At 37.8% G+C, this 26,050-nt stretch overlaps 1 protein-coding gene across 2 annotated transcripts in view; it reads left to right on the top strand.

Moving 5' to 3' along the window:
- Eya4 (EYA transcriptional coactivator and phosphatase 4) overlaps positions 1–26,050 on the top strand; it is a 232,673-nt gene that overhangs the window by 180,889 nt on the left and 25,734 nt on the right. For both annotated transcript variants that reach the window (XM_028777356.1, XM_028777357.1), the window contains 4 exons: positions 606–685; positions 4,695–4,860; positions 16,258–16,394; positions 18,087–18,170. In XM_028777356.1, coding sequence (XP_028633189.1) covers positions 606–685; positions 4,695–4,860; positions 16,258–16,394; positions 18,087–18,170 — 467 coding nt within the window. The remainder of the gene's footprint in view (positions 1–605; positions 686–4,694; positions 4,861–16,257; positions 16,395–18,086; positions 18,171–26,050) is intronic.

The raw sequence follows: 26,050 nt of genomic DNA, 5'->3' as shown, positions 1-26,050 counted from the left end.
AAAACAGGCTTGAATAATTTCTCTCTTGCCGATTCTATAAAGTGAAATATTTTTAATCATATAACAAAAAGCGATTGATTAAATATAAACTTTATTTTCTAATTTATTATATATATATGATTATATATATAATTTAGCACCTATTTCCTGAGTTGGGGGGGAGGTTACTTTGACATATATTTTAATATGGCATATAATGTAGAAGGCAGGATAAGTGTGTGTGCATCCTGAAACTTTCATAATTTATATATAGGGAACTTATTCAAAATCCAATCTTGTACCTCTCCTGTGACCTGTGTTATTCTCAGTCATTGAGCAATAGAGTGTCAGCACTGATTTCTTGAGTTGCTTGGAAGCCACTGACCAACATTTCCACCCTCTTCACCCAGACTTCACCACCATCCTTGTCTCCCCTGCTTTGCTGAGATCCCCTTGCCTGCATTCTTCACATGATGGAGTTCTGTGCATTGTGCATCATTCTTTGCTTAGCTTACTTCACTTAGCACAGTGTCCTCATCCATCACACAGCCACAAATGACCACATTTCAGTCCCTCTTGCCTAATCAACATGGAAACCGTTAAACTCTGTTTCATCTTTCCCCTAGGCTCCAGTTTTGCGCCATCGTCTACTATTTATGCAAATAATTCTGTTTCTAATTCAACAAATTTCAGCAGCTCACAACAGGTATGGTAGTTTTACACCTTTTAAATTTTCTGTTGAAAGTTTTAGGTTTCTTCAATTTATAGTTTATAGTTACAGATAATTTATAATTGCTGTAACCCCTTATTTATCTTTATGCAGAGTTTGAAAAACTCTGTCTCTTCCTTGCTAGACTTCTTGAGATTAGGAAGATCTTTTTTATTTATTCTTCAAAGTTTTTATTTTTTTATTTTTGAAATAAAACTATAATTACATCATTTTCTCCCCATCCTTTTTACTGCTAGCCCTTCCCATAAGCTCCTGCTCCTGCTTTCTTCAAAATTCATTGTCTCTCTCTCTTTTTTTTTTTTTAAATTTTGGATGTATAGACTATTTCAGAGCTGATCACTTGATACTGAATGCAGTTAAGAAACTCTTACCTGGAGAAGATGATGTGAAGAATTTCTTTAAATATAACTTTATTAATTCTTTAGGAATGTCATACATGTATATTGTGAACTTAAATATTTCTTTTTGGTTACCTTGTAAGCATACATGATCTGAAAATCAGGCTCTTTGTTTAAAACTAAATAACAATTCAACAGAGTAAAAAATTACCTATTCAGAATTATTAGGTCTTTATTCTTCTTGTTGACTGTTAAAGGTTTACCCATTAAACACCTAAACTATAGTCATTTTAATCGTCTATCATATTATTATGGGATATATTGCATGATTTTTTATCTTAAGCTAACATATACATAGTTTTATTTCCCTTGACAGAAATTGCTCATGTAATATAACATACTTAATACATTGAACTAGAATCAATCATAAGATTGTAATGTATACTCTAAACCAGAATCCAGTGACTAAAGTCTGCAGAACTACTGCTGGTTTTTAATTTTTTTGTTATTTAGATCTATATTTCTTTTAATAAATCTTTGCTTGCCACCTCCCTGACAACTCTACTTTTCTCTTTGGTCAGGGAGCCTCTAGTAGCACTTAACTCTTCTCCTCATTGTATTTTAATAATGTTTCCATGAATTTTAAAATCTAGGATGATAGAATTACACTGTGATAAGAGTAAATGTTCCTATGTGAGCATCCTGGAACACAGATGGTCATGGTTATGTTGACATTTCACAGTTGGGTCCTTGTTTCCTGATTCACAAACATGTTCAGAATGGCTGAGACTGAAAGGAAGATGATTTCTAGATGGACAATGTACTTTTACTTTAATACAATTACTATGTTTTTATACATTTTCAAAATTATAAGTTATTTCATGAATGCTTTCTCTTTGTATTTAATAAAGAATTCTATTATTGCCTTCTTGTAGGTTTAGAAACATAACAAAAGGGCCAAAGGAAATTTTATTAAAATAGTATTACTTAAAATATTTGAAAGATATAAAGTATATAATTTCTTTAATTTAAAAAGATCTTTTAGCACTATACTTTCTGCAAAAGAAAACAACATAAAACTGATGATCTCTGCTAACTTAATTTTATGTATTTATACAGCAGACATTTATTGAACACTTGATACACATATTTTTTGACTAGTCATTTGACGTTCAAAATTAGTCAAGTCTTTATTGTAATCACTGTAATCACTGAGAAATACTCTTGACAGAAGGCAGCATAAACGAAACACTACTGTCCCTGAGATGATACAATAGCAATATATAAAGAGCAGTAAAACTTTATAAAGTTTCCACTACAAATAGATCAACTTCTGCTTGAGAATTCATAATGGATCTGTAGAGATCATAATTGTATTTGGGATCAAGGTTTGAGTACCAATATATCATTTAAAACATGCTGGGTACCTGATAAACTCAGGAAACTCTGCTTACTTGGGACCTGGAGATTGTGGTGTGGCTGGATAGGCTTCACTCCTGTCTCATGGAACTTTCAGTCTACAGATAAAGAAGACAGCAGAATAACAGGAAGACAAAAGATCCTGCTAAAATGTCCATAGAAACCTACTATTGCACAGGAGGGTGTTATGCAAGGCTTTCCTATCAGAGCCATGATTGAGTCAAGATTCATCGGAATGAAGTCAGGAACAAAGACAAAATGTTACAGGGAGATGAGGCAGCTAGGGTCAATGCGCTGTTGAACTAAAGGAAGTCTGGAATCCAGGACATCCCTTAGGAGACTGGGTAGAGACACCACAGGAAAAGGTAGACTAGGCCCAGTCACATAGGTCCTGTAAGCCTTCTCATGGAAGAAGTAGACTAGGCCTGGTCACGTGGGGTCTTGTAGGCTTCAGTAAGAATTCTGACTGTAGTCATGGACCACTGGAAAGATATCAATGCTTTGGAATAGGAGAATATCATATAATCTGTGCTTTGAGGCAATTGCCCCAAAAGTAGAAATGAAATAAGACAAGTTAGAAAACACACACAACAGCTTCAACAGGAAATGAAGAATGCTTAGATGAAGATGATGAAAGTAGAAATAAGAAAAGAGGAAACCAGCCAGGCAATGGTGGTACACGCCTTTAATCCCAGCACTTGAGAGGCAGAGGCAGACAGATTTCTGAGTTCGAGGCCAACCTGGTCTATACAGTGAGTTCCAAGACAGCCAGAGCTACATACAGAAACTCTGTCTCAAAAAAAAAAACAACAAAAAAAAAAAAGCCCAAAACAACAACAACAAAAGAAATAAAAGATGAAACCTTAGAGATATATCTGAATACAAAAGCTACCACTTTACCCAGAGGAGGCTGGCAGATTTTCCTGGTATGTACCGTCCTTTCCTGGTGAGGCCAGGCAGACTGGCAGAGCTACAGAACACAGGAGCTATATCTGACTCCTATGGCTACAATTCCAGTCTAGAATCTCACAAGCTGTGTGACTGGAATGAAAATCACTTAAAGTTATATGGCTTCATAGTTTTAAATATAAAATGATAATAATGATACCAACAGACAAGGTTCTGAGAGGCAAGTAAGCCAATCCACGTAAGCCCATAGAGCAATATGACCCAAAGCCAGACTTGCTATTTGTCATTACTGCTTCTCTCAGAGAAAGAAAGGTTGCTAAAAACATTGTTCAAACATTGAAGTTTTTTATTTAGCTCACAGAATGTGATGTGGAACATCAGATCCTGATGATAGACCGGCTAATAGAATTTTAGTTTCCTGACATATTACTTATTGCTTCCTGATAATAAATGTATTTAGTTATACAAAGATTTTTCTCATTTGGAAACAACATCAACTATGGATCTTTGTTCCCTTCAGAACTTATCATAACAGGGGACCTTCCTCCTGACCAAGGATTTGTCATCACTGATAACATTTTTGGCTAAGCCACACTAGATATATTAAACACCATTTATCACAAGCCTTTACTCATCATCTTAATATGTAACAGGCTACTGGAGGATCGTTTTTATCATTTTAAGTTTTTTTAATAGAAAATGGGTTAGGAAAGTTGAGTCAATGCTTTCATTTTATACGCATCAAAGGAGAAAAGCTAAATGTTTGAGTAAAACCTTACTGAAAACTTTAAATTAAGCCTTAGGTATATAAGATAGTTTGTGGTGGCTAGAAAACCTGTTTATTTATTTTATAACAACTGTCAAAAAGACAGAATGAAAAAGCAAGGACTAGAAAAGGAAGAAAAATTAGAAAAAATATACACATTGAGGTCTGTGTAGAAGTCAAGAGGATAGGCAACACTTCCTTGCTGATAGTGTTAGGCAATGTGTAAGAACAGACGGGAACGCATATGAACTGACTACTGATCCTCTTCCCTTTTGGTGCACAGTATGTATGGCATAAAGTCCCTTAGTCAGATTTATATTCTTGCATTAGACTTGGTTTGAAAACTTATAGTGAAATTAATCACTGCTGCATCTGTGAGGTGCCCAGAAGATAAGCTCCACTCATTAACATCATCAACTCCAACCCATGAACTGGAGAGCAAATGGAACTGATCACATTTGGTTGCCATGATGATGGGGTTAGCTTGCTCCCTTAGACTGTACTAAATGTTAAGTGTTCTTTTGTACCCATACATATCACTTATTTGTTTCAGGATTACCCATCCTACACAGCCTTTGGCCAAAACCAATATGCTCAGTATTACTCGGCATCAAGCTATGGGGCGTACATGACATCAAATAACACAGCCGATGGCACATCATCGTCAACCTCAACTTATCAGCTCCAGGAATCTCTTCAAGGACTGACTAGCCAACCAGGTACAGATCCTCACCCAGGCGAAATACTTCTAAGTGTTCTGTACAATCTAATAACTTGGAAAATGACCACAGCAGAGATGTGCCTGGAAAGCACTAGACTATCATGCTTATGATTAATGAGTTTTAGCTCACTGCATAAGACAGGGCTCTGGGGCATTTCAGAAATTCCTATTTTAGTTGTGAGACAAACAGGAGATTTTAACCTCTAAATGACTATGTGTGTGAGAACATCAACATGGGTGAATGGATCTCTGGCCAGATCTATTCTTTATCCCATGCAAAGCTTGACAACAAAGAGCTGCTGTAATACTATCTCTCTTGATAATATAACTGGGGGTGTTTCCTTTCTGCAGTAGGAGCTGGCTGCATAACCCCTTTACCTTTTCAGTCATCAGTAACTCTATCCAGTCAGCATTGCTGCATTCCTAGGATTTTCAGGATCAGTGGTAGGAAGTTTAATATCTTTGTCTGGTCTGTGCATATTTAAAGTCCATTGTGGCATTGGTTTTTCATTTTTGTTTTTTGGGTTGTTTTGTTTTGATTCATTATCTGAGCCTGCTGTTCTATTGTTAGAATACTTGCTACCCAGATTGTAAAGCTCAAAAGCCAGTCTAACCTGCCTTCAGTATCCTTCCCACCAAAATTCCAATCAAATATCCTGAAGGATTAGAATAACTAATTCTAAAATTACAATAAAAAGTAAAGGAATTTAAATATATGATATATTTTTGGAAAATTAGAACAATGTTTGAAGAATAGGGTGGCCTGATTGTAGTACTTGTTACAGACAATAGTCAGCCCCTCCAGCGATGTCCAATGCACACATGCACAGGGCAATGGAGGTGAGTGGAGAAGTAGGTCACAGACCTAGATATGTCTGAGAAATGACCGTTACAGTTGTGTAATTGAAACACTGGAGATCTAGGTACAAATAAAAATGCACAGTTCATACTTTTATACGAAATTTAAAGTAAATCATCATCATCCTTTGTGTAAAAGTCTCCTAGAAAAAAATATGTAGGGAGTCTTTGTGATCCCATGAAAACAAATATTTTCTTGGGTATTATAAACAATTTTTAGAATTGTAACTAAACTTTAAAATGTATAAAATTATAAAATTATGAAGTTTATAAATAATTTTTAGAAGCAATGGAACAATAAAGTGAGTTTAATAAAATTATTAATTTCTCTTTGAAAGACACCAAGCACCAAAAGCAAAGCTATAGTTGTAAACAACATTTTTGTAAAACACATGTCTGATACAGGACTTCTAATCTACTATACATAAAGGATTCTGAAAAATCAATTAAAATGTAAGACTCATTCTTTTATATATGTGTTTTTGCAGTTATGTCTTTGTATCATAGGCATGCAATATCTGCAGAGGACAGAATAGGGCGGTGAGTCCCCTGGAACTGGAGCTTTAGATTGCTGTGAGCAATCATGTGGGTGCTGGGAATTGAACTTTGGTCCTCTGGAAGAGCAGCCAATGCTCCTTACATCTGAGCCATCTTTCCAGCTCCAGAAAACAATGCTATTTTATAAATACTAATAGTGTGTGTGTGTGTGTGTGTGTGTGTGTGTGTGTGTGTATTTCTCCCTTCAAGGTTTTTTGTTTGTTTTTGCTTTTAAAGCATAATTCATATTTTTATACAAAAAAATAGAGTAAATCGTCATCCCTTGTGTAAAAATCTCCTATAAGAAAAATGTGAAGATCAACTTCTTCTTTTTAATCCAGTTTGGAAGTGGGGGAGAAAAGGAAGAGAAAAATAGAGAAATGTAATTAAAGTAATGTAAATTATTCCTATCAAAAATATTAAGACCAAGTGAATCCAATCTCCCCCCAGTTGACTGTGTTCTAAAAAATGATTACTAAGTTCTCTGCATATAGATAGCTCAGATTTGAATAAGAGAGCATAGAAGCAAATAGGTAAGGTGTGAGGAAGGAAAATCTCAGATCCTAAGTGGGAAGTGAAGAAGCAAACCCTGTTAGATAAAAGCTTTGTCCCCAAGTAATCATCAAGATACCCTGATGTCATGACCTGTAAAATGGGCACACTAGTTAATTTTGCTTTTGTGTTCACAACACTGTGGTAAGCTGCCATACTTCATTGTTTTGTCATCTCAGCTAAACATATGCAAGTGAAGTTCAAAAATATTAAATAGAGAATAACAAAAATTAAAAAGTAGTTCTAAACAACTTTTAGTACAAACTTGTTAAATATTTTCTACTTTATTTTTAACTAATACCTCTTGCTGTGGTAATTTATAAATTAAGCTTTATCATAGGTGTGTATTTCTGGAAAAAAAATCACAGTATTGAGGGTTTTGGCATCGTTAATGCCTTCGAGGGTGTGTGTAGCATTGTGGAAGTGCACTCTCTGTGTCTGAAGGGACACACTGCATCATCTCTTTATCTCTTTGAAACATTTTTTTGTCGTTACAATTATTCATTTTACTATATGTGCTTATGTGTGTGTGTGCATGCAGCATACACATAGTCATGTGCACAAGCACAGCATGCATGTTGCACTCAGAAGACAATTGTAGGCATCAGTTCTATCTTTCCACAGCATGGGTCTGGGAAACCAAACTCAGGCCATCTAACTTGGCAGCAAGCCCCATTACCCCCTGGGATGTCTTACTGGTTCTACTATTTTATTTCTAGCTTTGGGCCCAGCAAATGTATTATGATGCCATCTGTCTTTGCTAACACTACATTGTAGTTATGTCTTCTTCTTCCATTTTCTTTTTTATGCATACATGGCTCATCCTCATTTCTTGATCCTTATTTCTCTTAAATCTTCTGTTCAGGATTTTCTCCATCCTCTGTCTGTCTGGTACCAATGATAGAGCCAGTCCCAAGTGAGGCCAGTGAAACAGCTGGTGTCCCAAATCTGAGGAAATGCTCAATCCCAAAGTCTCCCACTGTTCTGCCCCATGAGCACTCATCAAACCCAGCCTTCACCCTACATCTCAAATCTGCCTTTATCTTATTCCCAGCATGATTTTCTCAAGAATGTAGCCTTACCTGAAGGACATATGAGAACCCCTGTTTAGTGTAGATGCTGTAGGAAAAGGATGTGTGTCTCAGTCTCATAGAGACAAAATAACAGATGTGCTTATCATCCGCCTTAGAGACAAGAACCGGAGAGCACAAGCTGGGCGTATCAGAACTGACAGGACTCCAGTTCTCGTGACTAAAGCACACTCAGTGTGCTAGGTGAGGTGTGGAGCTTTATTTCAAGTTTGATTTCATTCAAATTTCTGTCTAATCACAACAAAGTTTCCCCACCCCACCCCCAGGGAGTTTTCATTGCCAATTCTCAGAATATCTCTTTTGTTAATGTTAAGAAAATACTAATGTAAGCAAGCGTTCACACCAAGGCTGGCTCTGAGGCAGCATCTTCCAGTTCAGCTGCTACATACAGGGCAGATACAGAAAGATCCTTCTCTTGCATTGATTACTGGTGTCAACAAATAGAATTTGACACTTGATGATGTTTTCAAATTCCATCTGACTTTGTACTGAATTGACAAGAGAACTTATTTCTTTTAGTAACTCTGATTCTCACACATGTATTTCTTGAGGAATTCTATGACTTTAGATCTTCTCTTAGAGTAGTCTATAATTTTATTTCAGTCATTTCACATCTGGCATGCATCCAAAAAGCCAACACATTCATAACTATAGGCTTGTGCTTTATTAATGGTGAAATCTGATGGATTTAGTTCAAGGGCAGGCAAAGGATTTTCCATTAACCAATTGTGCATTTTGAAGCTTAGAAAGCAGACCTGACAATTAGGTCCACAATTTGTTATAGAACATTCACTGTGGATGTCCATGTTTAAAATAGACAGCTGCTTGCCTTGAATTACAGATAAACCTAATGAAATAAAGTTGAAGCTAAATACCCAAAACCTACAAAGGGCAGTTCTTCATTACTGTCTTGATTAAAGGATAATTATTCAATCACCTAGAAAAGCCCAAGGCAGCTGGTAATGACTGATGTTATTTAGAAATTGCAAATAACATTCAGTTATTTATTTTACCGTATTAGGTAGTTTGACAGTGGATTTAAGGACACACTACCACACTGATTAAAAGCAGACATTTCTAGTTCATTATCCTAATGAAGATCTTTTTTTTTTTTTGCCTTTTACATGAAGTTTATCTAAGGTAAATTATGGTTTTGATTTGCATTCTAAACGTTAGCGAAGGAAATGAAAGATATTTTTAGTTCATCCTTCCAAATATTTTAAACATTTAAAAATTAAGCATGGTTAGTAACGTGTAACAACATTACCCTTGACTATAAGTCCCTGATAAACACTGTACCACTTTTGCTAACTAAACGTATTAGCAAATGCTCTGGTTGAATGAGGGAACTGGTGAAGCCCCTCCCTCTCAGAAAGGAGGTTCTTGGGAATGAATTAACAGCCTTTGAAAAAGTTCAGGGCTCAGAGTGCAGCTCTTTCTCTGTGATGCCCACAGAGAAAGTGGAGAGGACCAACTGGATTTCTTCACCTCATTGGCTGCACGTGCTTTGTCATTGTGCTCCTGTGAAATTATCTGAGTGACATTGTCAGAGACACCAGAATCAGCAGCTCTGACCCAGAATCAGAGAGTGCTTGGTGATTCTTACCCTCACAGTCCTGCATGTTCACTCGTCAGTGGGAGAGAGAGGAGGCAGCACAAAGTTACAGAGATCAGTCTACTTGTGAATGTGTGTTCACTGTCAGAGCTTATGCCTTCCACAGGAAGGGCTCTTCCACTCTTGTGAAGTCCTTTCAATGAATGTCCAGGGCTTCTCTCTCGCACACAGCACGTAAAGCCTGTATGACTCCTTTAAATGTTGTATAATTCGAAATTTAAAAAATATTCCCATATTTATCCTGTATGGTATGTTGTTTTGAAAGTTGCCTACACAGTGAAGTAAAATGACTACACACAGAAAACTAATGTCTGCAAACACTTTGTGTGCTTTGTTTCTGAGATGATGATACTTAAAATTCCTTAGCTCAGCAATTTCCAAAACCACAACACATTGGAATTAGCAGTTTCCATGTTGTACAGTAAATTTCTTGAATTTAACCTACAAATATGATATCTATTGTCTGACATACCCCCTCCCTTTAAGCATCCCATTCCAACTCCCTCTGGTAATTGTCATCCTACACTCTATTTTATGGGATCAAGCTTTTCATACTCCATATATAAATAAGATCATATAACATTCATCTTTCTGTTCATGACTTACACCACTTAGTATAATGATTTTCACTACCGTCTGTACTGTCACAAAAGGATTTCTCTCATATTTGAGGTGTAATCCCATTTGTGTATGTGTGCATGTGTGTGTGCATAAGTGTGTGTGAGTGTGAGAGAGAGAGAGAGGGACAGAGAGAGAGAGAGAGAGAGAGAGAGAGAGAGAGAGACAGAGACAGAGACAGAGAGACAGAGAGCGACAGAGAACGAGAGAGAGATTTTTTATCCATGCTCCTTATATTTTGATACTTAGGTTGACCCCATATATTGGAGAGGGGGAGTTAGCTTCTTCCTGAGATGAGCTGCTTTATTGATTCCACAGAGTGATCAGCCCTGAAACCATATACAATCAAACAATAAAAACAAACACAGCACATTGTATTTACATCCTTTCACAAAAAAATATGTGTACGTTCATATGTAGCAATAACAACCAAGGCAAAAGAGGCTATCAATTTGAGAGTGCAGGTGGGAGAAGAGAGTAGGGGATGGACAGAGGAAAGTGACATAATTCTACTTTAATAAAATGTGTTTAAAATTATTTTTTATAAGCTCAAGTGCAGGTATGTCTTAGCAGAATAGCTATGTCATTCAGTCAACCTGATTTCAAGTGTCAGGTTTCTATGCTCTTAATGCCTCAGCCTCAGAGTATTTTTGTCCACATCAAGTCTGATGCCTGTTCCCTTTTCTCTTCTGAAAACAGACATTCTATCAAATGTGAGTTTGATATATAGTTTGAACTTGCATTTCTCTAACTACCATTGACCTGTTCATTCACTAACTGACCATCTCTATGTCTTCTGAGAATTATCTACTCTGTCCATTGCTTCTGTCTTCAGTCAGGTTATTTTGTTTCTTTCCACTGGGTAGTTTGGGTTCTATATAAGTTTCAGATATGTCACATCCATGGCTTTCCAACATATTCTCCCATTCTGATGATTTGTTAGAGGTCTCTCTGGGTCAGAAGAAACTGCTGCTATTTGGAGAAAGAACTGTTAGCATAGTGGTTATAGCAGAAATTCTGGAATCACATCAGCATCACTAAATATCAGCTGATTATTGCTGCCTAATTAAGTATATTTTGTTGCCAGTTTCTGCATAGTTATAAAATAATGAGGACATAGTTCTGTGTTAGGTGGGAATTGGGTTTAGTTCTCTGTCTCTGTTTCTCTTTCTCTCTGTCTTTCTGTCTGTCACTCACTCATGTTCACTCTTATTCTCTCTCTCTCTCTCTCTGTCTCTCTCTCTCTCCCTCCCTCCCTCCCTCTCTCTCTCTCTTTCTCTCTCTCACACACACAAACACATAATGTTCACAATAAATACCTACAAATCAGTAAGAAAATGACAAATTTTAAATAGATGAAGACATGTTCCTCATTATTACTTCTCAAGAAAATTCTATTTAAAATAATAACTTATCAGCATTTATCCACAAAGATTGAAATAAAGATTAATAGTACCAAGGACTAGTAACTACCATGGGGGATGCTGATGCTGGTGAAATAGTAGGTCAATAATTCCTCTGTGAAATCTGTGAAAATATGTGTCTATACAAGATGACTGTACTCCTCCACTGACTCAACAATGCCAGTGCTGGGTATAGATAGATACTCAAGAGGGAGAGAATGTGCTGGCACACATTCAACACATAATATTTATATTTATAATTTATAGTCACCTAACTGTGTGACTGACCTAAATTACAACCAGCAGAAAGGAAGAGTATGACATATGTACTTGAGGAAATTCTACAAATTAAAGAAAGAAGAAACAAATATTCTGAGTTCCCTACCAACTTAACGAGCTCTCGATGGTATTTTAATTCTTCATTTTAAAGGACAGTTTAATAGAAATAAGGCTATCCTTCACAATTTTCTGCTAAATGTTTGCTTTACTCTCATGAGAATACTTTTGCCCATATTTTTTTCCTGTATTCTTTGAGTACCTTTAAGATTCTTAACTAACTGGCAAAGACCAATGAGAACAGATTCTCCTGTGTTTAGAAACCCACACAGTTCCTGTGGCCCCATTTGTTCCCTTCAACACTGTGATAGCTGCTGAATCTCAGGTTTAAATAGCTGACTTGTTCCTACTGAATTCCTTAGTGCTGTCATAGGTTGCTAGCCATCCTACCTGTAACTTAAGACAGCGATTGGAAGTTTGCAATTTTCTCTTCTTTCCATTCTTGCACTGCTACAAAAGGTAAAAGACTAGGTGTGTGTGTGTGTGTGTGTGTGTGTGTGTGTGTGACCTGAAAATTGATCTGCAAAAAACATAAAGCCAAGGCTCACATATTCATCTGTTATACCAGAACCTGAAAAGCAAGAGTTTAGTGTCATCCTTGGCCATGCAGAGAGTTTGAAGATAGCATGAAACCTAGTCTCAAGAAGACAAAAAAAACCCAAAAAACAAAAAAAAAAAAACAATGGATAAGAACAACAAATGTATGTGCGCATGGGCAAAAAGAGAGATTTTATGTCATCCTAAAAAAGTTTTGTTTAAGCTTGCTTTTAAAGTAAGAGTTACTTCAGGGCTGAAAAGATGTCCCAGTGGTTAAGATCACTCCTTGCTCTTGCAGAGGACCTGAGTTTGGTTCCCAGCATCCATATCTTGAGGCTCATAGACAGCTATAGCTTCAGGTCAGGGGATCCAGTGTCACCTCCAAGCATTCACAGACACATGTGGCTTACATGTGCACACACACACATACACACACACACACACCCCTACACACATATACACATACACATAAATAGAAATAAAATTATAAAGTATGAATTAATTTGAATCATCTTATTTAAAGGAAGGTATTAGTTTAGCATGACTTATTAACCTAAGGGAATTTTTGTTCCAGTGTAACAGTGGAAAACAGATAAGGTTGTGTATAGTATTACTTAGAAGTTGCTGTGCATTCAAATATCTGAAGCCTATCCAAATAAGCTGAAACATAAGATGCTGCAAGATAAGGCCGTATTCAAACTTGTAGTTAGAACATTTTATTATTGTGTTGTCAATCCTGTCAGTGATGGCAATGGCAGCAGTAACAGCAAGCTGAGCTGCCAATATTTTAAGAGCAAACAACATTTATAGTAAGATGTAACTTTATATTGTTAGTTTATTTTTTATTGAAAAGATTTTTTTTTCATAAAATATATCCTGATTACAGGTTCCCCCTCCTCCCACTCCTCCTAGGTCCTCTCCATCTCCTCACTCACCCAAATTCACATCCTTTCTTGCTCCCTCTCATTAGGAAAATAATAAAATACTAAGAAACAAACATTAATGAAAACAAAAAACACATTTTTTTCAAAGCATAAGGAACACATTGGCATGCACAGAAATCACCTAACACAAAACTATAATATATAGGCAAAGAACTATAGGGTAAGAAAAAGAAAGAAATGCTCAGGCAAATCATTATGAGACAAAACAAAGCTCCAAAAGTACATTGAGTTGGTTTTATGTTTGCCATCTACCGCTGAGCATGGGGTCTGCCCTTCACTGTTGTTTGTTTACCCAGTGAGATTCCATGAAACTAACTTTTCATTCGTGAGTGGTTTTCAATTGAAGATAGCTTCTGTTTTAGGAATTAGGACCTGTGTCTACTGCCCCTCTCAGCATCGGGACTCCATCAGCCCCAGACCTGTTCATTTTGCCACAGTCTCTGTGAGGTCACACCCCAGTCCTGTTGTATCTAGAAGGCCTTGTTTTCTTGGTGTCCTCCATCCCCTCTTGCTCTTCCACAAGGTTGCTTGAGCCATAAGGTGAAGGGTTTGATAAAGACATCCTGATTCAGACTGAGTGTTCCAAGATCTCTCTGCATTGTCCAGCTGTAGGTCTCTGTATTTATTCCCATCTACTGCAGAAGGAAGCTTCTCTGATGATGGCTGAGGAAAACATTGATCTATGAGTATAGCAGAATGCCATTAGTAGTCATTTTTGTGCTATGTTCCTTTAGTAGAAAAGTAGTATTTGGCTTTCCCCTAGGTTGTGTGACTATCTGGTCTTAGGTTCTTCTCTGTGTAGACACCAGCGCAACTTCTCCATCTTCAGTGAGTTGTGTAGATGTTGTCTTCAGCAACAGCACTCTATCTTACACATAGAACCCAACCAATAGCCTTGGCAGTAACCTGGTTTGTTGGGGTTTTTCATAAGACCCCTTTGGCTAGCAATTACATTAGATGTACCCCCATCCCTGACATTGGAAGCTTCATTTGGTGATGAAATATGTCCAGTTGGGGCTCTGTCTACCCCACTATTTGGAAATTTTATTTGAATCATCTTCACATATGTATATATTTTAGGAAGATTCTACTATATTAGATTTCCATATGAGCCTTCAAATGACTCTTTTCATAGACCTTCTGTCTCCTCTTCTTCCCTCTCCCCTATTTATGGGTAAGGCAGCTAAGGCATATTTTTGATCCTGTACGATATAATACTTGCCAAATAAAATGCTGTTATCAAAAGATATGGTAAGATGTTAACACTATAACAATTATTGTCTCTCAAAAAAGCCATGTTTAATGTGCCATTTGATCAGAATTACTTAATTCTATGTAAATTATTGTACTGTATCATACTGTACTATATTGTATTGTATTTGTATTATATTTTAATGATAAATGAAGATCATCTTATTACTTTTTTATTTATAAACACATTATTTAAGTCTAGTATACCTTGATACCTGACTTATCAAGAGATTTTTGTTTAATGCATGTGGTTTAAATCAAATATAAATCTGATTCATCCTCAAATTTTTTAAAAGAATTTTTATCCAGAATTCAATGTACACTAAAACTGAGGTACAGGAGAACTAAGTAAAATCCTCGAAGTACTATGACATATCGAGCTGACTAGTTAGACTGTGACCTTTGTAGCCTCAATATATCATATCACAAACTGGCAACTGGCCAGTGTTTTATGCATGTTAAGATCCATGATCACTTAATTTTGCATGAGTCTGGGTTTCAGAGACCTATAGGACATACAGAAGCCAACTAGATAAGTGTCCAAAACATCAAATGATGGCTAGATGGAGGAAGCTTGTTCTGGGTCCTCATGTACAGACATTAACATATGAGATGCTTTCAAGAGAGTAGGAAGACCAGAAATCCCTGGTACCTGCCCTGAGAGTGGCAGGACAAGAGTCCATGACTGTTAGGAAGAAAGTCACTGGAGAGAAAGGTTGGAGCATCCGGTAGATATTACTGCCAAATAATAACTCTGAAGGGGTGTATTCAACAGAATCAAAGATATCACCTATCAGGAAAGATAAAGGCTGAGCCTGTCTACTAAATTTATCATTCTGTTGGTTATTCGGGACTCTCAATAAAGTATATGTGTTCAAGTTTTGGTTAGCAGAAATTAGAGTTTAGTAAGGTAGTCAAGGAGTCAAAGGAGTTGTACCATACAGTAGTGTAGCTATGGTCTATTTATGTCTATCATGCACTTAAAACACAGAGACTACACATTGAAATAACTATAATATGCACAAGATTTCAAAAATTTGTTACAAAAATGATAAAAATAAAATTTTTCTTGCTAATTTTTATTTTGATTACATGCTAAAATGATATTTTGTGTAAGTGAAGCTAACATATGTGGGTTACTTTTCCATGTCTCTTTTTACCTTCTAATGCAACTGCTGGAAAATTTAAAACTACCCAAGCTTATGGCTTTCATTTACTTCCATTGAGTGGCAGGAGTGTGGACTTTGGTCTTAAGAAGTTTTGTTAGGGGACACAAGACAGGAAGGAAGTGGTGAGGTGTGTTCAGTAAGAGGGACTGTGGAGTCAAGTTTCTGGTGGGGTGTGGGACTTATCCAGAAGACATCATGTTCTGTGGAATGTGGCCCAAATGGAAATGAGGTCAGACCTAAACACAGATAAAAAAAAAAAATAGGGTGAAAGTACAGACAGGAATCTTGAGGTACATGGCATGTAAAAAGCATTCAGGGTTCTATGAGGAATACATTTTTTTACTAAATTAGAACTTTACATATTTGAACTATAATTTTTGTCATAAAGAGGTCATTAGCTTGTAGGAATTTGTTAGGTAATAATGAAGGCTTGTAGTTGTTCTAAAACTAAAGGGCTCTTCTTGGAACATCATGCTGTTTACAGGAGAGTTTGATACAGTGCAGAGTCCCTCCACACCGATCAAAGATCTTGATGACAGAACATGTAGAAGTTCTGGGTCAAAGTCTCGAGGAAGAGGCCGGAAAAATAATCCCTCCCCACCTCCGGACAGTGACCTGGAGGTATGTCTGCTTATTGCTGTAAAACATAAGATACTTGATTTACTGGATGATATAGAAATGCTTTATATATCTAGTAAGTTTCAAATCTATCTATCTATCTATCTATCTATCTATCTATCTATCTATCTATCTACCTTTTAACTACCTCTCTAGATCTAGCAAAATTTAAAACAATAAAGTCAAAGGTAACAATACTTTAAAGTTAAAGGCTATGATAATTTTGTTTTTTATTCAAACTGAAAAAAGTTAAAAAAATAAAGCTATTACTTGTGCAATAATATACTTAGAAAAATACTTTAGAAAGATAAAGCAATCTGTGTTGAAAGGAAAATAGTAAAACCTTGTCAATGAAAATATGTGTTAAAACTGTCATATTTGTGGACTTTTAAAGTACTTTTTTTATTTCTAAGTACTTTGAAATGTAACTACATTAAGCAGGTTGAATTTCTATTACAAAAATCTATCATTAACCATGATATATTCATACACAATCACAAAGTTCAACTGAAGAAAAGAATTAATTTCCAGATGTGATACAAGTCAAGTAGCACACTTTGTGTCTCTTCCTAAGAGATTTATATAAATATACCAAATAGATGGAATGGGTTCTGAAGCCTAGTGGTGACCTGACAGATGACAGCTAGGAAGCACAATTGACAGGGAGTTGAACAGAGACACTGGCCCATTCCAGACTGGAGTGTCATCTGGTGTGGTCCAAACTCCAGATTCACTTCTCCTGAATTTGTAATTTGACATTTTCATGAGTCCCTGTAGGTCAAACAATACATTCACCAACCTATGTGACACAGGGTATACATTTTACAGTTTTTGTTTAGGAGCTCATAGACTGCCTAAAATCCACTTTGAAAATATTTGATGCAAATTCCAAATAAATTCCAAAATACAGTGAACCCCATGAGATCTAGAAGTAGAAAATATATCAAAGTTAGACTCCTTTGTATCATAAAGTCAGAATGTAACTTTTCCATATTAATCATAATCAAATATTGGGTATATTTATTACAGGTCAGGACACCTGATCATTAAGCTTCTGTTCATTTGTACCACCCATGTCACCAAGTTTTATGAGAGTCAGACTTGGTAAATTAGGAACATGCTCCACAGATTCAACTAAGCTTGGGTCATATGGAGCTCACAGAGACAACCATGTGCCCTATATGGGTCTGAGCTAGGTCCTCTGCATAGACCTTACGGTTGTGTAGCTTGATACTTTTGTGGGACTCCCAACAGTGGGGTTAATGTGTCTCTGACTCTTTTGCCTGCTCTTGGGACCCTTTTCCTTCTACTAGACCACCTTATCCTTGATAGGATTTGTCCCTAGTCTTATTGTAACTTGTTATGCCATATTTGGTACCTATCCCTTAGGAGGCCTACTTATTTTGTTTTGAAGTGAAACAGAGGAGAAGTAAATCTGAGGAAAAAGAGGAGGTGGAGGGGGTACTGGGAGGAATGGACGGAGGGAAAACTGGTCAGGATGTAATTTATGAAAGAAGAATAAAAGCAAGAAAAAACTACAAAAATAAAAAATAAGAGTAAAAAAGGAATAAACCATGGAAGGGGATTTTTTTTTTCATAAACCAGTCAAGACCACATAAAACAAAAAAGGGAACATCTTCTAACTATAAAGATCTGTATCTTTAACCCATTTTGACCCTGGCCATTTCTTTTCAGCGTGTGTTTGTCTGGGACTTAGATGAAACTATCATCGTCTTCCACTCTCTCCTCACGGGCTCTTATGCACAGAAATATGGCAAGGTAAGGAGTCAAGAGCTTATTCCCAAAAGTGTTCAAGATTTAACCAGTTAAAAACTCAAGGCCTGTTTTAAACTGCTTTGTTTTCTCTGTCAACTCTTATGATAGCCTCCCCTCTGTGGTAGCTTACTGTTCTCAAGTGTGTACCTGCAACTCTGCAAAGCTAATGAGAAGTTACCTTTACACTATTCACAGGAACTTTGAGTTTTCTATCTCAAGACCAAAGACTCTGCTCTCATCCCTTCACTGCCTCCCTCTTGCTACTCCTTCTGTAGTAAATTTCCTAGAACAGCATCTCAGCTGTGTGAATTCTGTGCCCTGGGTTGATACAACCGTACTAGGCTGCTCTGGTGGAAACACACACGCTTAGCTCATAACTCACTCTGACTCTGTCAATAGGATTTGCTCTAAAGAGAGTGTAGTGAGAATATGCTGGCCAGGTTTCTACTCCTGTATGAAAATATGTGGTTGGGTTTAGACCTTTTCCACATCACAGTCACACCAACATAAATGCCTCACCTTGCCTCACAGCACAGCATAACACATTAGTGGGTGGGTTTTTATGTCCTATCAACACACTATATAGCAACAATTATATTCTCATCTTCTGGACAATTCATGATGGATTGGATTTAAGTGTGTCTTTTTCTTTTTCATTAGTATGTGTATCTGTATGTGCATGTGCTCTACAAACTCCAGAAGAATATGTCAAATCCTAAATCTAAATTTAGAGGTGTGACACGAGTCCTTATATGGGTGCTAGGAAATGAACCCAGATCCTCTGGAAGAGCAAGAAGTGCCCTTAACCACTGAGCCATCTTTCCAGCCCCAAATGACTCTTTGCACTTTGGGTTAATCTATGCTGTCACTGTTTTTTACTTTCTAAGTACATATAAAAAGTAATAATTTTTAACAATCATTTACCAAAACGTATCTTAGTTCCTTTATAACTGTAAACATCTGACACAGTTGTCTTGAAACTATACTTTCAAGAGTGTTTCTGTAATTCATAAACGATTTGTCTCCCAAACAGGGTTCATGCATCGACATATCTGCTGGGATGAGGATAGAATTTGTGAAATATTAAAACAAACTCACACACCCAAATTTGTATCTCATATTTATTTTTATTTCCTGTTGTATGCTAGGTATGTTTTATAAACAATGCACCAGTCACCTCAGGCTGCTGTAACAAAGCATGATATAGTTTATAACTAAGTCATTGTCACAAGTCTGGAGTGCAAAATCAAAATTCCATGGATGGTGGGATATGGAATCTGAAGTTTTCCAGAGTAATCTAAGAATTTTTTTAACATAATTGACTTTTCAAAATCATATGATGGGCCCTGTTTAAATGACTGCGATGGTGTGTATTGCTACATTTCTCAGTAGAAGAAAGCTTGAAATAACAGTCAGTTGTGAACGTATATGTCCCATGAAAAAGTCCCTCTAAACCCTCACCACCAGGGAGAGTCCTGAGATGCACGTTTCCCTGTTAGATCAGCAGTGATGGGTCTCACCTTGTGGAGTTGCCTTATACCTTTAACATGTTTACTGACATCAGGTCCTCATCTCTTTCTAGAAATTTGAGTCTTTTAAATTATGAGATCATTTAAATTCCCCAAATGAAACCCAAAAAGAATGGTAAACATGTCATTACAGTTCTTTTCTTTTTGTTAAACTGAGAACAGCACTTTCTCCAGTATTCTTGACCATAAATGTGTGGCCTCAGCCTGGTCTCAAGGAAATCTTCTGTGTGGAGGCTGAGATCCTCCTAAAGAACTTCACACCTGAAGCCTTTGGGACTTAACTGTAGAAGAGAGGAACTATAGAGAATGAGGCTGAAGATCAAGGGAGGCATGAGGAGAGCAGGAGGTAGAGAAAATTCCAGGAGCCTGCAGAGGTGGGATTCCATTGTACCCACTCTGGGGAAAGCTAAAGTCAGCAAAAGGTCCCCACAGGACACACCCCCGTTCTCTGTCACACCGTGCTTTCCTATACAAAGTCATGTTACTATTGAACATCTCTCTTATTCAAAAACACTTAACCCAGAATTTAGAATTGTAGAAGTTCAAATTTCTCCCACTAGATGAAGGGTCTGGATAAAAGATCGTCACATGGGAAGTCTCCCCACTGAGCTCTTGCAGTCACGGATCCTTGTCTTTCTTCCTCACTAGCACTAGTTGAAGCCACAAAGCACCTCACCAGAGTGTATCAATGCCAACACATTGCTAGGCCTCAGACATCCAGGTCCCCAAAACCTTCATCTAAAATTGCCTTTCTTTCTAAGTTACCCCATCTCAGGCATTCTGCCATGGCAATAGAAAGCTGCCACCACACTGGTATGCTGTGGTGTGTATGCCAGTGTTCCCCACAAGTTCATATTCTGAATTCTTCTTCCAGGCACCAACTCCATTCTGAGAGTCTAGAGAGCCTTTAGCAGTAAAGGCATGGCAAGCAGAACTAGATCTGTAGGGCCAGGCCTTGGGGGGGTTATAACAAACCTCTGATATCTCCTTCATTCTCAGTGATAAGAATGGTCCCACCACAATGCATAATCCCACTACTGTTGTGGCCCAGTGGGTGAGGCAAGCTGACTCTGAACTGAAATCTTTGAAACTGTGAGCCAAAATAAACCTTTCCTCCTCCAAACAAAAATGCCATTAAGCATAGGGAATTCCTGTCTGACTCTAAGAGCCAACCAAAAGCCAAGTGCTCAGGACCCTCTCAGCAGGGTGCGTCACTGAAAAATCTCAAGAGGCACTGAGGAATTTTCTAAATGTTTTATCTTGGAAAAAAAACAAATCTGTTTCTTCAACATGTTAATTAGTGATCTTTAAAGAAAGTTCATGGTGTGAAGAGTGTGAAGTTAGTGTGAAGAGTGCTTACATTTTATGGTGGTTCGGCGCAAGCTCTGAGACAGTGTAAACAATCTTCTCGTGAGATTGAATTCATCAGCTCACCAGTGATTTCACAGGCTGATAGAAATGAAGTCATTTTAGCTGTTATTTGAAAAAAATAATTTTCACTGCTCTTAAAAATAGTGACTAAGACAAAACTGAAGAGACGGTTCAGCTGTTGCCAACATTGCTCAGTTTCCAGCATGCACATGAAGGCTCACACGTCTACAACTCTGGCCCAAAGGATTTGATGTCCTCTTCTGGCCTCTGCAAGCTACTGCATACACACAGTGCACATAAACTTAGCGGGACACAAACACATATACATATTTTTAAAAAGTACCTGGGACCATTAGTTTTGGAAGGTGGGTGAAAGACCCATATCCCATTAAGAGATGTATAGATTTGAAATTACTTTCATGTACTTTCAAATCATTCATTTCTTCAATCTGCATTAAAAATCATTCCATTTATTTATTTATTTATTTATTTATTTAATTTATTTATTTGTGTGTGTGTGTGTGTGTGTGTGTGTACTTGTCCCATGTTCTACATGTGGCATTCAGAGGTTTACTTTTACAAGTTGGTTCTATCCTTCCATGATATGAGTCCCAGGGATCAATTCCAAGCCATCAGATTTACAGCAAGCTCCTTTACCCTGAGCCATCTTGCCAGCACCAATGTGCGTTTTAAATGCATATCTTAGTATAATGGTGATTTTCCAGGTTTGAAGCAGGGCATTCCATATGCATATTCTACAGAATATCATTATATAAAATACATGAGAATAGGGGTTCTCCAGCTGGAGGGAAGAGGCGAAGAATGACTGCCCCCATTACTCCCACAAAGCCAAGTGCCTTTCCTGTTATTCTCAGCCATTCAAGAACAGTTTACAGGGGCATAGGCTTCTATTTCCTGTAATGAGTATCAGCTCATCTTGGTAGGCTACGTGACAAGCGATCTGACCTCTGAGCTAATTTCTTTATCAGAAAATGATTATAGGAGCATAATCTAATCTTAGCAACTTGAAAGGCTGAGGCGGGAAGAGTGTGACTTCAAGGCCAGCCTGAGCTAAATAATGGGTTCCAGGCCAGCTCGTGGTACATTACAATAAATAAACAGATGCTTGTTTGTTTGTTGTCTTAGTTAGGGTTTTACTACTGTGAACAGACACCATGACCAAGGCACCTCTTATAAAGACAACATGTAATTGGGGCTGACTTACAGGTTCAGAGGTTCAGTTCCATTATCATCAAGGCAGAAGCATGGCAGTACTCAGGCAGGCATAGTGCAAGAGGAGCTAAGAGTTCTACATCTTCACCTGAAGGTCTCTAGAAGACTGTCTTCCAGGCAGCTAGGATGAGAGTATGTGAGCCCATGCCCATAGTGAGTGACACACCTATTCCAACAAGGCCATACCTCCTAACAGTGCCACTCCCTGAGCCAAGCATATACAAGCTATCACATTGAATTTAAACTTAAAAAGTAATAGGTGATTCTCTTCCATGCTGGAGTTAGTGGGTGGGTTAAATAAGATCATATCAAGGACATTTAGCTATGGACACAAGTATCTGCTTCTCAGGTCAAATAAAGTTAAGTAATAATACTCACTTTTTTCCCTCAAAATGAGCAATATCTCACAAAATACATTAAGCCAGACAGAGAGGACATGTGCACCTGAACTGTAAAATCAAACCCTCGAGCTAACACATCTATCTACCAGTCTGCTTCTATCTCTCCCAAACCTGTAGGTTGGAGCAAGTGTTGCCTTTGGTCTTCTACAGTTTGCTTGACATTTCATAAGTACATCCACTTCAGTGCATTGTACACTTAGGTCTCACCTCTGCCCTATGCCACTGATATGGCATACAATGTATTTTGCAAGTGGCACAGCCAGCCAGCACCTGGCTCTCTGACATGATCTTGTCTCTATTCTCCTTCAGTCTTTGCTACCACATGGGACCTTTGCAAATAAAATTCATCATCTCCAGTCTTCTAGAAATGCCATGATCTTATGTAACTCATTTTATATATTCACTTAACAATATTTGTATAAAGTTCTATATCCCCCATAAATAATATAAACATTTCCAAGATTCTTCCTAATATGTTATCACTTTGTGACTCTGCTCAACTGTCAACATTCCCTCCTTGCAAGCAGAACTGTTTCTGGATCTTTTTGATGGCAGCAAGCATAGGCTCTCTGGCTGAGCACCAGTTGGCATGCATAGCTTCATCACTGCAAAAATCTAAAATAGAAGTTCATGAACTTGACATGATGGCGCCTAGGTATCATCCACTATCTGGAAATTTATGAGGATGGTTCTGATGCTCTGAGAAACTGTGTACATTATTTTACCCAAATAACAGTAACTCCTTTCTCAGGCAAAGGAATAAATATTAACAAATTTTGCTATAAGGGTTTAGTTTATATTGGAACACTTATGACTTACACGCTTGGAAGCCACTGTTCTCTAAAGCCATTCAGTGTAAAGAGACAAAAGAAATGAACAGCCCAAGTTAGAGGAAAGATGAAAGAAAAGCGAGCAACTGCATTATAATGTGATCAGAATTCAAGCTGTGTGGAAGGGCAGAGCTGAGAGAAGAAACAAACCACCCCATTGCTTTTGGGTTTAACAATAGACACACTCACCTAGAAACATGAGGTTGGAAGCAGCACTTGCTGGGTTTTCTACAGAGTCATAAAGAAAGCAGTGTGTGATTTAGTAGAAAGCGACCGGTGTTGCGAAATTATTAGAATTGTGGGTCTGAAGCAACCGCACTTGGGACAGCTAACACCATGACCACTAATTCCCTTTTCAACAAAGAGTTAATGTTCAGCTTTGTGAGGAATATAGACCTGAATTCAAGTTCTATCTCTCTGACAAGATCACGTGACCTTTTGAAATTTGAGCAACTGGATGTTTTCCAGGGAATGTCCTTCTTCTATTTGTATCTGTCACTTTTCCCTTCAGTGTGGGACATTCAGTTTGGTGACAAAACCTCAACAGTTTTTGTAGTCAGGTGGCTATAGCCAGGTTTTGGAGTACATAGAGCATAGGAAAACAGTGTTAAGCATCAAAAAATGGTCATGTGTGGTGGTGTATATCTTAATCTAAGCACTCAGAAATTTAAGGCAAAAAGGATCCCTATAAGGCCAAATAAAATGGATAGTATTTTTCATGTTTGCTAAAGGCATGTTCATGTACCTGTATGAGTAGTACTTACCCAAATAGACTATACATACAAAGAGTAAAGCTAAATCCAGGACACTGATCTGCCTCACAGTCTGTCTGCGGGAAGTGGAGAACAATAGTAGCTAATTGTGTTTAAGTGTGTGTTTGTCTGTGTGTGTCTGTGTCTCTGTGTGTGTGTGTGTGTGTAGGTGTGTGTGTGTGTGTGTGAAAGAGAGAGAGAGAGAGAGAGAGAGAGAGAGAGAGAGAGAGAGAAGGTAATCCTCAGGCACTGATATTCAGCCACTGTCTAACTTAACTTATTGTGTGAGACAAGTTCTACCTGGTTGGGATCTGGAGCTCACTGGATTTGACTAGTCTGACTGGCCAGCGTGTTTCAACATCAGTCCAGGTGTGTCATGTCAGTCTGGCCCCGTGATACATACATACAGCTATGTATGTGAGTTCTAGCGATGGGACTCATGTTCTCATGATTGTGCTTCAAGCACTTCATCTCCGGTTAAGGTGATTTCTCTCTGAGCCACCATACACCTGTGACCTGCATCCCCCTACCCTGTACTACTGGCCACAATATTCTGAACTACTCTAGGAAAGGCCTTTTGAGCTAAATTCTTTCCGGTTGCTTTTCTCCATCTCCTCTTGTCACCAAATTACAAAGGAGGACACTCTTCTATGATCTGAGACAAAGCCATGGCAAGGCAAGTGGTCTTTCTCAGTTTTTCTTACTGGGGGAAATCCTTTGTTCCTGACTCAGATGAGGGATCAGTCTTCCCTAAAGTACACCCTGGCTTTCCTAGGCTTGACCCTACTGCCGGATGCTCTGCCGCACATGATAGGTTCACTCTTACCCCCAAGTCTGCCTGTCTCCCTATCACATGTATGGCTAACTCCCTGTTTTCTTATCCAGACATTAGTCCTGGAAGGAGCACGCTGGCTTGGCTTACACTGACTATTACAGCTTCTCCCTGAGCTTCTGTGTCTATTCACCTAGGTTTCTTTCCACTACAGAGGTATCATCACCTGGAATGCTATGTTTCCTGGGCCGTTTATTAGCTATATCACATAATAATAACAACTAAAGCCCAGAAGCACATGACTTTTGCTCTTATATTTTTTGCCTTTATTGGAATGTATGTGTGAGTGTGTGGGGGGGTGGTTCTGTGTACTTGTTCTCATGAGGGATGTGTGAGTATTCATGTGCAGGTATACATGTAAATTTGTATGTAGACATGTGAAGACCAGAGGTCAATTTAGGACATCTTGCTCTACTCTCCAAATTGTTCATTTTTTAATCCACTTCCTACCATAACGCCATTCCCTCATATATTCCTGACTTCTTTTTTATAAGTTACTATCACCACATATATATAAATGCATAATATGTGAGCACAAGCTGCTGTCTTTTTAATATATGTTGCATATATATTATTTAAATACACACAAACACACACACACACACACACACACACATATGTCTAACCACTTGGTATTAAATAATCACAGGGAGCTGGTTCCTAGGGAAGAGTAATTCTCCTTCTATCAGAGGTCAGAGGTCATTAGTTTCCTATAGCTTTTCATCTAGGCATAGGGCCATTGTTATGGTTCATAGGCATCGCAGCTGGTATGGTACCTAATTGTTTTCCTCCCTTGATAGTTGTCATTATTGTGTGAGATTGCAATTGCAAGCTCAGCCTTTTGTTTGGGGGCTGGGGTCAGAACCCAGGTTCCCTGTGCTTCCTCAACAAGCACTTTACCTACAGAGTCATCTTTCCAGCTTTACTTTGATGTG

The sequence above is a fragment of the Grammomys surdaster genome, unplaced genomic scaffold (genome assembly GCF_004785775.1).
Source record: "Grammomys surdaster isolate TR1022 unplaced genomic scaffold, NIH_TR_1.0 280, whole genome shotgun sequence".
Taxonomy (NCBI): domain Eukaryota; kingdom Metazoa; phylum Chordata; class Mammalia; order Rodentia; family Muridae; genus Grammomys; species Grammomys surdaster.
This window is presented reverse-complemented; position numbering and strand designations above follow the sequence as displayed.